This window comes from Sinocyclocheilus grahami, unplaced genomic scaffold (assembly GCF_001515645.1).
Source record: "Sinocyclocheilus grahami isolate Dianchi unplaced genomic scaffold, SAMN03320097.WGS_v1.1 scaffold852.1, whole genome shotgun sequence".
NCBI lineage: Eukaryota > Metazoa > Chordata > Actinopteri > Cypriniformes > Cyprinidae > Sinocyclocheilus > Sinocyclocheilus grahami.
The window spans coordinates 340,638-353,976 of NW_015506031.1; the positions used below are offsets into that span (position 1 = coordinate 340,638).

The 13,339-nt window shown below is 35.6% G+C and overlaps 1 protein-coding gene across 1 annotated transcript; it reads left to right on the plus strand.

Annotated features, from left to right (window-relative positions):
• Nucleotides 1–532: 532 nt before the first annotated feature.
• Nucleotides 533–13,333, plus strand: LOC107562962 (dihydropyrimidinase-related protein 1-like). The gene is given in 14 exon segments (XM_016247721.1): nt 533–1,301; nt 3,347–3,426; nt 4,932–5,083; nt 5,525–5,725; nt 6,358–6,419; nt 6,528–6,608; nt 6,697–6,765; nt 6,880–7,000; nt 7,565–7,721; nt 10,272–10,413; nt 10,495–10,665; nt 10,933–11,112; nt 12,367–12,532; nt 12,651–13,333. Coding segments are annotated over 14 exon segments (2,028 nt in total). The 5' UTR covers nt 533–947; the 3' UTR covers nt 12,743–13,333.
• The last annotated feature ends 6 nt before the right edge of the window (nt 13,334–13,339 follow it).

Consider the following 13,339-nt stretch of genomic DNA (forward strand, 5'->3'; position numbering starts at 1 on the left):
TTTTTTTATCCATGACTGCAATACATTTGGCGGGTATCTGATCCCATAAGTGGCCGTTTCTGCAGCCAAGACCCGTCAACACCAAAAAGATAATTATAATGATAACTATATTAATCTCCATGCCAACGGAATGATAACTTCATAGTTATGTTGTCTGCCGCTTTAAATGCTCGAGCTTGTCGTTAAAAACAGTTGTTCATATCGAAACAAATCTTTGTATGAGACTCTTAAAGAGTGCTTAAAGCATCTCACAAATTTCAACTTTATTCATTCATTCATGTATTTCTATCTATCTATCTATCTATCTATCTATCTATCTATCTATCTATCTATCTATCTACTGTGATACAGTATTTATAGACAAATAAAACCTGTCCCCCCAAAATGATTCGTTCATTTCGTTCACAAATGAGATGATTCTGTTCTTTCCCATACTGTAAGTCAGTGCGTGTAAATGAATGAGAACGATTCATTCATTTGAAAGATTTGTTCAAAATACTGATTCGTTCACGACTCAAACACACCACTAAGTTCCATGCGTTTACCCAGACCGATAGTTTTATGCAAGTCGTGTTTTTGCGCATCTTGCACGCACTTTCGGATGGAGGATGCAGTCACTGCATTGCCCAAATCTACAACTCGACAAAGTAAACAGAATTTTTTTTTTTGATATAGGCCTGAATTAAAACAAGTAACTAAATTTGCTTTTACCAGTGTTCAGAGTTTACTGGATTTGAGGATGCAATATTATTCGGACTAGCTCATAATAAAGCGCGTTATTATATCACTGCCCTCCTGTCTGGAAAGTAGATCGCAGCATATTCGTATTATCAGTCTGCAAGCTGCGACCTTCGCATCCCCAGGCAAACAAGGCTGACCTGGATTCTGCACTGGCATCTCGCTTCATCATTGTAGGCTATTAGAGCATCGTTGCCGTCCTGTGAGTGATGTCGGACTCCAGGCGACAGTGGAACCGGGAGGATGAGCTCCCTGTGTACCTGGCTAAACCCATCTCGACTGGACCCAGCCAGCGTCACAAGTCTCACGGAATGTTCAGCTCCGTCGAGGGCGCGTATGATAGCAAGACTATCGCTTTTGACCAGTACGCCGCAGGGAGGAAGGAGAACAGGAGCTCACGCAGCAGTAGCAGGGAACGCATCGTGGATGGGGATTTTGAAGCCTGTGAGATCAGCGGCGGGACCTTCATCAGCTCCCCGGGTGAGAGAGACGACGGGCGTCCGGGTGTCAAAATCACGGATCAGACTGAAAAGGAATGTGGTTACGAGCAAAACAACGGGAAGGTGGGCTTACATTTTATGCGCAACAATACAGTAATTTTCCGGCGCATTTGAACATGCAAGCACAAGGTTTGCTTATAAAATATTAACAACATATTTTATGTTAAGCATAAAATAAACACACTGCACATAGGCTATTGTTACTAGTTTGATAGGCTATACAATACGAAATTAAAAACCTTACTATATATGGTAAAATGTAGTAAAATATAGCCTAGTAAAGTAAGTTACCTTACTATATGGAAAAAATTACATTTACAATCAAATACTGTAGCCCTAATTGTACTATAATAAGAAACCAAACATACACAACAAATAAAACGTATAGCCTATTTTAGCGTATTATAAATCGTGAAAGCAAAAACCTTATAGTTAGTTAAAGTTGCCTTTATATGGTAAAAAAAAAAATATATATATATATATAGGCCTACAATATTTAAAATCCAATAGCTACTGTTTTACTATAATAAGAAAACTAACAAAAAACTTTAGGTTTAGCTAGTAATAATTTCGAATTATATAATGTACCGAGAAAATGTAAAATGTTGTTACATGAATGTTTTTCTAAATAAAAAGTTACAAATTATTTTATAGGCTAATTTATGGGCCATTCCCAGAATTTCCTGTGCCAGCCATCAAATGTTGTTATTGTTTTTTCTCACGCATAAAGTGCATTTTCTGATATTTAGTTAATGACTATTGCATTATTTTACTATATTTTACAATATTTTCACGTTTGTCTCTTTGAAGATATTTGCCAGTTTGGCCAGTTTTTATATTAGCTTTAGGTTATAATGTGATCTTTATTATTATCAGTTCATTATTATCAGCTCACTCAGATAGGTTGAAAAAAAGAAAAGAAAAGAAAAGAAGGAAAAAAGTTTTCCAGGTATTCAGTGATGGGTTTTGTTGAAATGTTCTAAAAGCGTGAACATGTCCTGTTTTAGTGGAACATTATTTTAAACTTATAGCGTGATGTTGCAACGTTCTTTCAATTTTTGTTTTTATTGACTTAACATTATTGGTAACATTCTAAGAATGCAAAAAAAACGTCTACTTTCCTTAATGTTAATAGAAAGTTATTTATAAATTATTTAGAATCTAGAAATTGGAATTTTGAAATGACCATTGAGACTTTAAATTCAATATAGCCTATCGTAGAAAAAAAAAGCTAATTTAAGAAAACTTGACCCAAAACCCCGACATTCTCATCACCGATTTTTGCCCAGTTCTCCCTCTTTTTGTTTCATGTGAGGGGGGCGCTCCAACATATACGAAACACGTCTCCGAACCAGTGTTGCCAACTTAGCAACTTTGTTGCTAGATTTAGCAACTTTTCAGATTACCCTAGCAACTTTTTCTTCCAAAAGCACCTAGCAACAAATGTAACTATTTTTTTTTATTTATTTGGCAACTTTTAGCAACTTTTGATAAGTGACTCAAATGATAAAAAGGCACACATTTTCCATCTAAATTAGACAAAAAGAGGAAACCAAAGATGCCTAGCAGTGCACACATCACGTGAATTAAGTTAACTGCTATTTGCAATTGTTCAATAATAATTAGATGTGTTCGACTTGAAGCTGCGCTGCGCAGACCGATCGGTGTATGACATCGAAGTACCGTGAGAGCTAATAAGGGCCTTTCGCACCGCAGGAACCTTTTCATAGTACCAGAACTAATTGTGGAACTACCCACTTTTTGGCGTTTTCGGACCGCCAGAACTGGGAGCGATTTTAGTACCGGACTGCCTTTTTCGAGAACCAAATTAGCTCCTACTCCGGAGCAGGGTCTAACCAGCACAACTGGTACTAATCGTGACGCAAGCAGACATTGATTGGCCAAACGCGTACGAAAACGCCCTCACCCGCCATGACTTAAAACACAGTGTAAACATACTGTAAACATCGTGTCAACTTATTTTGCAAGTATGGAGAACAGCGATAGATGGACGGATGCTGAAGTGCAGGCACTTGTAGCAAATGTAGCACTGCCAGTTGTTGGAGATTCTTAGTCCTCCTTTCCGTTCTTTCAATCGCTTTACGTAGCCTATACGTCAACATTTCATGTCCATTATTGTGAAACCCGCGAGACACAACAAAGTTTATGTTGAAGATGGAATTATTAAGTAAGACATCATGCACAAGCAAATGCACACTTTTTCCAAAGCACAATGCAATTTTTCATTAACATTAATATAAATATGAATGACGCATGCATGAAACCTGCTCATCGATCACAGTCACATGCAAAAAAGTTCTTAAATGGCTCTATGCAGCATCTTATAAAATATATTAATTTATCTTAATGGTAGTGGAATGTTATTTTAAGGTTAGCACAATGTTTCTGAAACTCAATTGTATTAACAACTCACCTTCCTAGAAATGTTAATATGAGACATTCCAATAATGTAAAAATGTCCAGTTTGCTTAATGTGAAAGGAACATTATTTCCAAAGAATTCATTCATTTTTAGAAATCAGAAATAATTGTGTGTGTGTGTGTGTGTGTGTGTGTGTGTTACAAGGACATGCCCTAGGAATGCATCTCCTGCATGTCAGCTACAGCCAGCCAGATTTTGTCTTTGTAATTTTCTTTATACCACGGTTGAATGCTTGAATCTGATTGGCTGACGAACGTTCTGAGGTGTGCAATTATTTTCAGGGAAACGCACGGCGAACGTAGTTCCAGGTAGCTCTCTTGACCGCGTTACAGTTCCATATCACTTCGCATAGTTCACTGTAATAACGGAAATTAACATACAGTACCTATACAGCACACAGGAATTACTGCAATCACACGTAGTTCTTAAATGGCTCTATGCAGCAATTATAAAATATATTCATTTATCTTAATGGTAGTGGAATGTTATTTTAAGGTTAGCACAATGTTTCTGAAACTTAATTGTTTTAACAACTCACCTTCCTAGAAATGTTAATATGAGACATTCCAATAATGTAAAAATGTCCAGTTTGCTTAATGTTAAGAAATAATTGTGTGTGTGTGTGTGTGTGTGTGTATATATATATATATATATACTGTATATATCTTTATATGTTGACATTTATGTTGATTTATGTTGAAGATTGACTTAACGTCATGCACGAGCAAATTAACACTTTATTTCCAAAGCGCAGTGCAAGTTTTTACTAGCAATTGCATATAATTAATATGAATATCAATGATACATGAAAAATGGTGCATATTATGAAATGTAAGGTATATGTATATACCTTATGGTTGGGGTTTGAGACTTTTTGATTCCAAGGAACCCCAAATATAATGATTGCCAGGGACCCTTTTATAAATGCAGCTATATGTTTTCTTGCACAAAGACCCATTAATACTGATTAGATAATTAGTTTGAAGTAAAAAAAAAACTGTGGCTGTCAATAGAATGTAATAATGTGTAATTGCATTGTATTTCATAACATATTTTATTTGGCATAATATGACATTCTCCTGTGGCATCAGGCCTTAAAAATCTCTTTATAACCTTGATGTTTTAATTAAAAACCTACATTTGAATCTTTCGTGTAATATAGTACATTTGTAGTATGTATTTGGTCCCATGAATATTTTTTCCTTCTTTGGCCCTCTCTGCGCTTTATTAAACCCTCTATCTCTCCTACAGACAGGTTGGGGGGAACCTGATTGTGCCGGGGGGCGTGAAGGTGATTGAGGCTAATGGGTGTTTGGTGATTCCTGGAGGTATTGATGTGAACACCTGCCTGCATAAGCCTTTCCTAAGCACTCAGAAGAAATAATCCTACAATAGCGATTTAAGTACAAAAACCGGACGAATACCTTTATATATATATATAATCTGATCAATGTCTTAAGGTGTGGTAACAGTAGTATAAGCGGAATAATTGACTTCGGGCCGTTGAATTATTAGAAAAATAATGCACACCCGAGGTGTAACGGCCACTCCGCTTCACTTCGCATCACCACCTTGGGTGTGCATTATTTTTCTAATAATTCAATGGCCCGTCGTCAATTATTCCTTACTTAAACAATGAATCAGAGCTATTAGCTGTTGTGAGTGACATCATTTCCAGCCACAAAGAGTGAAAGGAGTTTTTGTGCACGTGAAAAAAGTCTTTGAGGAACATACAGAGATTAATGGAGTAATCAAAGACTAAAGCAGCAAACTAACAGCATCTTCAATAGAAAATAATAGAAATGGCTCAATAGAGTCTACAAAAACCAACCAAAAATCTCAAGACCAGTTTGAGCAGAATCCGTCATCTTCTCTTTCAGTTGACCATGTGACTCCACAGCCTGGTGAGAGTCTATTGGAGGCCTTTGAGAAGTGGCAGGAAGTGGCTGATAAGAAGTCCTGCTGTGATTATTCACTTCATGTGGATATCCCACATTGGCATGAAGGTGTGAAGGAGGAGCTGGAACAGCTGGTACAGGAAAAAGGTGAACACATATTTAAATTTGTAATCACATATTTGAAATTTGAATTTCAACAACTTGAAGTGCTAATGATTGTAAATACACTTATTGCTCAAATGTTTGGGGTCAGTAAATAAAAAATAAAAAAAGTATTAATACTTGTATTCAGTAAGGACACATTAAACTGGTCAAAGTGTCAGTAAAGCCATTTATAATGTTATAAAAATAATTTAAGATAAAAGTTCTTTTGAACTTTCTATTTATCAAAGAATCCTGAAAAATGTATCAGTTGTTTCTAGAAAAATATTGAGCAGAACTGTTTTCAACATTGATAATAATGTTTCTTGAGCACCAAATCAGCATATTAGAATGATTTCTGAAGGATCATGTGTCACTGAAGACTGGAGTAATGATGCTGAAAATTCAGCTTTGATCACAGGAATAAATTGCATTTTAAAATATATTGAAAATGGATAACTGAATTTAATTTGTATGTCACAATATTACAGTTTTACTGTATTTTTGATCAAATAAATGCAGCCTTGGTGAGCAGAAGAGACTTCTTTCAAAAACACTGAAAATCTTACCAATCCCAAACTTTTGAATGGTACTGTATATCTTTGGAAATACATGTTAATGTTCTCTTCTTTTGGCAGGAATCAACTCTTTCCAAGTGTACATGGCTTACAAAGGGTTATTTCAAATGCCTGACTCTCAGGTTAGTTGATGTTGCCATTTGCAACATTGCCATCTACTGTATGCTTCCATCTATAGAACGTTCTGCATTGTAATATAATAAAATCTGATCTCTCTTTCTCCCCTATAGTTGTATGAAGCGTTCTCATTCCTTAAGGAGCTGGGGGCAGTGGTTCTGGTTCATGCAGAGAATGGAGACCTGATAGCACAGGTTGACTAATGAGCAAATGCCATACAGTATTCCAAAATATTTAGGTGCCATTTACTGTTTTTTCATGTTTACAACATTTGTGTTCAAGGAACAAAGCAAAATCTTGGGAATGGGCATCACCGGTCCAGAGGGCCACCCACTGAGCCGTCCAGAGGAGGTGGGATCAATAAACAAATTGTCGAATTAATTATAAGTTTAACTGAGTAACTGTTTATCCAGCCACTTTCAGTGGTGTTAAGCGTCCTGATGTAATTGGTTGTCTGTTTCACAGCTGGAGGCAGAGGCTGTTTTCCGTGCCATCACCCTTGGCAACCGAGTCAACTGCCCTGTCTACATCACCAAAGTGATGAGTAAAAGTGCAGCTGATACTGTGGCCACTGCACGGAAGAAAGGTGATTGCAAATTGTGAAATATTGTTGCATGCTGAATTCATATTTTAATATTTTTGAAAGAAGCCTCTTATGTTCATCCAGGCTGCATTACTTCATCAAAAATATAGTAAAAATGGTGAAATATTATTAGTATTATGTTTTCTATTTTAATATATTATTAATATAGAATTTATTCCTGCGATGGTAAAGCTGCATTTTCAGCATCATTCCTTCAGTCTTCAGTCTCACATGATCAGAAATCATTCTAATATGATTTGCAGCTAAAGAATAATTTTTTTATAATTATCAATGTATGTTCTTATATTATTAATGATCTTTTTTTAGCATTATAGAAAGTTGAAAATAACAGAATTTATTTTATTTAATGTTTCTTTTTTTTCTAATTAAAAGTATTTACTGTTACTTTTAGTCAATTTAATGCATCCTTGCTGAAAAAAAGTTAACTTCTTTCAAAAAAAAAAATCAATCTTACTGTCCTTAAATTTTTGAATGGTATGAATAGCATAATTTTTTTTAAATGAATCCATAAATTTGTATGTATTCTTTTCATTGCACTGGCTTTAGGCTCTGTTGTTTTTGGGGAGCCAATCACAGCCAGCTTGGCAACAGATGGATCACACTATTGGAGCAAAAACTGGGCAAAAGCAGCAGCCTATGTGACCTCTCCACCCCTCAGCCCTGACCCGACGACACCTGACCACCTTCACTCTCTACTGTCCTGGTAAGAAATTTTGAGTTTTTTCTACATTTGCATCATTAGTGTAGATGCAGTGTAACAACAAGTTGGGCAAGTGGCACTATCTACCAATTTTTTATCTACTCTCTCGATTACTTTGCCTCTTTGCTACACCCAGATCGCAGACACACCTTTTCCTGGCCCCATTTCTAAAAATAGGTCAGGCTTTCATCTCCTGTTGCCATGGTTACAGAGCACCATCATCCTCTCTCCCCCCACACACATAACTTGTAGACTTGCAGGCTGTTAGACTATGAGAGCGATGTCATTATGTTGACAGCCACGGCCAGCCACACATACAATATGCACACACACACACACACACACACACACTCACAGGCACAGGGATTCACACACACACACACTGTCACACAGAGGCAGACTGACACAGCTGGAGAGAGGACATTTATTTTTAGCTTAGATACATTAGATGGGACCAACGGATGAGAGGAAATTCTAGAAAAAGATCAAAGATCAAGTATTAGATTATATGTATGATCTGAAGACAAACAACAGTCACACATATCCGTAAGGATTATACAGGTGCATCTCAATAAATTAGAATGTCATGGAAAAGTTCCTTTATTTCAGTAATTCAACTCAAATTGTGAAACTCGTGTATTAAATAAATTCAATGCACACAGACTGAAGTAGTTTAAGTCTTTGGTTCTTTTAATTGTGATGATTTTGGCTCACATTTAACAAAAACCCACCAATTCACTATCTCAACAAATTAGAATATGGTGACATGCCAATCAGCTAATCAACTCAAAACACCTGCAAAGGTTTATACATCCATTTGGATTCCATATATTTAATTGAAGCTGACAAATTCAGTTGGGCCTGGTTGTATGGTTAGCCAACATGAAGAAACCATTTCAGTTTCACAGAAACCACTGTACACTGATGAAAGTCACATGATGAATCAAAGCTCATGATAAGCAGCTTTTCCAAAGCTGAGGAGGTAAATACTAATATGTGAAACGTGCTCAGTGTCATTCACACAAATACTAAACACCATCATGGTAACATGTATGCCACTAAAATAATGCAATAAACATTAATTTAACGACATTTGATGTAAGATAAAAACCCTAATATACATAAGTGATAAGAAAAAAAATGAAGAAACAGTTATTTCAACAAAAAAAAACATCAAATGTGAGGTGTCACACGGGGAATTCTGGGAATGTCAATTTTTAAGTGGTTTTTCACTCTAAATTATACAATAAAAGTAGTTCATTTCACTTCCAAAAACCATAAATTTGATAGCATTTTACTGTAAAATTACATTAAATAAGGTATTATAAAAGTTATAAGGTATTATATATATTATAAAAAGGTTAGATCTATTACAGCTATTCACTGTATATAGTACATAAACTTACTGTTAACCAATTAACAGGTTTTTACTATAGCGTACTGTCTCTTACCATTAAAATCATGATCATTTTTTACAGTGTAATTTTCCTGATGCTAGTTGCTCAATAAGCAAATCTTTTGTCAGTTTAGTGGAAATGTCTAATACTTTCTGCTCAATCTGCTATCTCGAATAGTAGCTAAGCTGGTTGGTCAAAGGATAGAAAAGATATCTGGGGACATGATCTATTAAAAATGCAAAGAGTTGTCATATTTATCCCTCAGGTTTTTGAAGTGTAATATCTATGAAGTTTGCAATGAATTTGAAAGTGAGCACTGAGCTTTTTTTAAATAAATTAATACTTTTATTTAGCAAAGATGCATTAAATTGATCAAAAGTGTCAGTAAAGTAAACTTTATAATGTTACAAAAGATTTCAAAGGTTTCAAATAAATACTGTTCTATTTGAAATGTCTATTCACCAACGATTTGTTTTCTCAAAAATATGCAGCAGCAGCTGTTTTCATCTTTGATAATAAGAAATGTTTCTTAAGGAACCAAATCAGCATTTTAGAATGATTTCTGAAAGATCATGTGACACTGAAGACTGGAGCATTGATATTGAGACTTTATCACAGGAATAAATTACATTTGAACACAGTTATTTTAAATTGTAGTAATATTTCACAGTATTACTGTTTTTACTGTATTTTAGCAAATAAATGCAGCCTTGGTGAGCATAAGAGACTTCTTTCAAAAACATTTAAAAATCTTACCAACCTCAGACTTTTGAACAATAGTGTAAATTTCTATGCCACATTATGCAACCAACACTGAAGACTGTAGCATCGATACTGAGACTTTATCACAGGAATAAATTACATTTGAACACAGTTATTTTAAATTGTAGTAATATTTCACAGTATTACTGTTTTTACTGTATTTTAGCAAATAAATGCAGCCTTGGTGAGCATAAGAGACTTCTTTCAAAAACATTTAAAAATCTTACCAACCTCAGACTTTTGAACAATAGTGTACATTTCTATGCCACATTATGCAACCTATAAAGAAAAATAAGGTCACAAAGAACATCACAACTAGCTCTAGAGGACAGATCATGTTCTGTTTGGAGCTGCTACCCCTGTAGTTACATTTCTCTTAAACTTCTATCTTCAGTGGGGATCTGCAGGTCGTGGGTAGTGGACATTGTGCTTACAGCACCTCTCAAAAGGCCATAGGGAAGGACAACTTTACTCTTATACCAGAGGGAACCAATGGTGTGGAGGAGAGAATGGGTTTCGTTTGGGACAAAGCTGTGGTAAGTGCATCTGCATGTATGTTTATATGGACTGAGGTACAGGTTGCATTTATCAGTAACCACTCAATTTGTTCCCTACAGGCTATGGGGAAGATGGATGAAAACCAGTTTGTTGCAGTTACAAGCACTAATGCAGCCAAAATCTTCAACCTGTACCCTCGTAAGGGTCGGATAGCAGTGGGTTCAGATGCTGACATTGTTATCTGGGACCCTAACAAGACCAAGACCATCACAGCCAAAGCACAGCAGTCGGTGAGGATTACAAAGCTCTGCAAGATGCTGGAATATTGAACCATACTCTGGATGGCTGTTATTTAGTTATTTAATACTGAATTTTACACGTCTGTAATGGGTTGTTGAATTGTTCCACTCTTTTTATAAAAACTAATACATTTGCAAAACTAAGTTTTTCCTAAATCTTAAAAGCTTTCAAAATGTTAATGGTGATTTTGTCTATACTTGAAAAAAACACTGGAAGATGGGTTTTCTTCTAGTACATCACTCTTCTTCTATTTCTAGGCTCTGGAATATAATATTTTTGAGGGGATGGAGTGTCATGGTGGTCCAGTGTATGTGGTCAGTCAGGGTAGGATTGTGTTTGAGGAAGGGAAGCTCCAGGTTCAGCAGGGGACTGGACGTTTCATCTCCCGCAAGCCCTTCCCTGACGTCGCCTACCAGCGCATCAAGTACCGCAATAAGGTATGACTCTTAATCCATTGATTATTTCACTGACCTTCACTCAAGTCTTAGTTAGCTATGCTGTATATATAAACTACCATTAACAAGTTTGGGTTCGGTATGATTTTTAATGTTTTTGAAATAAGTCTCACGCTCACCAAGGCTGCATTTATTTGATCAAAAACACAGTAAAAATTGTAAAATTAAATATCTGTTTTCTATTTTAATATACTTTAAAATGTAATTTAGTCTGTGATGGCAAAGCTGGATTTTCAGCTTCATTACGCCAGTCTTCAGTGTCACACGATCCTTCAGAAATAGTTTTTAATATGGGGATTTTGTTCCTTAAGAAACATTTCGTTTTGTCAAAACAGTGATACATTTTTTTCTTCAGGATTCTTTGATGAATAGATATTTCAAATAGAACAGCATTTCTTTGAAATAGAAATATTTTGTAACATTGCAGTTTAATGCATCCTTGCTGGAAAAAAAGCATTAATTTATTTTTGAAAAATTAAAAGCGCTCTGCTCACTTTCAGTTTCATTGCAGGCTTCATAGATATTACACTTAAAAGACCTGGGGAATGAATATGACAATACTTTGCTAATTTAGTAGGTCATGCCTTCAAACATCTCTTCTATCAAAAAATACAGGAAAACAGGAATATTGTAAAATATTATTACAACACATGATCCTTCAGAAATCATTATGATATGCTGATTTGCTGCTGAAGAAACATTTCTTATTACTATTATGCATTTTGAAAACCGTTGTGCTGCTTTACATTTTTGTGGAAACAGTGATACATTTTATTTTCAGGATTTTTGCTAAATAGAAAGTTCAGAAGAACAGCATTTATTTGAAAAAGAAATCACATTATAAATGTCTTTATGGATTTTTTATCAATTTAATGCATTCTTGCTGAATAAAAGTATTAATTTCTTTAAAAGAAAAATTAGTAGTGTAGTAGAATATTGGCTCAGTATTTGCTTAGCATTCATTTGATAAATGATAATGTCATATTCAGAAGAACAGCATTTATTTGAAAAAGAAATCACATTATGTCTTTATGGATTTTTAATCAATTTAATGCATTCTTGCTGAATAAAAGTATTGATTTCTTTAAAAGAAAAATTAGTAGTGTAGTAGAATATTGGCTCAGTATTTGCTTAGCATTCATTTGATAAATGATAATGTCATAATGAACCAGATGTGTTGTGATATGGTGCAAAGACTGTTAAGAAAAGCACCTGTCCTTTAACTGTTTTTGCCAGATGATGAGTAAGCAGGGAGTTTCTCGTGGGATGTATGATGGTCCAGTATATGATGTCCCAGCAACACCCAAATACATAACCCCAGCACCCTCAGCCAAGACCTCGCCCACTACACACCAGCCTCCACCAATCAGAAACCTGCATCAGTCTAATTTCAGCCTATCAGGTAAGATGGGATCAGACTATATTCCCGAAGAACATAATATTCAGAAATTCCTTTGAATAATGTATCATTTTATCAGTATTTTACAGCAAGTATATTTTTATGATTGTTTTACTATTAGGGGCTCAAATCGACGACAACATTCCTCGGCGCTCTGGCCACCGCATTGTAGCACCCCCTGGTGGTCGTTCCAACATCACCAGCCTTGGTTAAGCCTTCTGCAGAGAGAGAGAGTGTGTGTGTGTGTGTGTGTGTGTGTGTGTGTGATTATAGTTCAATATGTTGACAAATCATCAGTATTCTCCTCTCACGGGGCCATGCTATTAACAGATTTTTGTGCAACGCATGCATGCCAAAATATCACTGTACCTTACCTGTGCAGTAAATGTCCCATCCACAGTGAATGTTACTGTGTGCATTGTGCACAATAGTCTCACTGCTAAAACATACCTATATAAATATCTATAGATAGCTAGACAATCACTAGAAAATACTTTATATTTGTAACAAATTTTAGAAAAGGCAGCATTTAAGCAATGCTAATGTAACTACTCACATTTTTGAGTTATTATACCCTAATTCTGCTGATGTGACCCCAGTGTTTGTGACAGTGTTGAACATGTCCTGCTTTGAAGCCCTGTGAACCCAGTCACTGGTCATCCCAAAAAAAATGGTGCTCTTCATTAACTTGTGTTAGTGATGATAAGGGACAAGTGCTAGAATGCAGGTCTGAGATGAGTTTTGGTATAGAGGTAGCGCTAATAAGTACATTGTATTGCTGAGTGACGATCTGCTCTTACAAGCACTCTC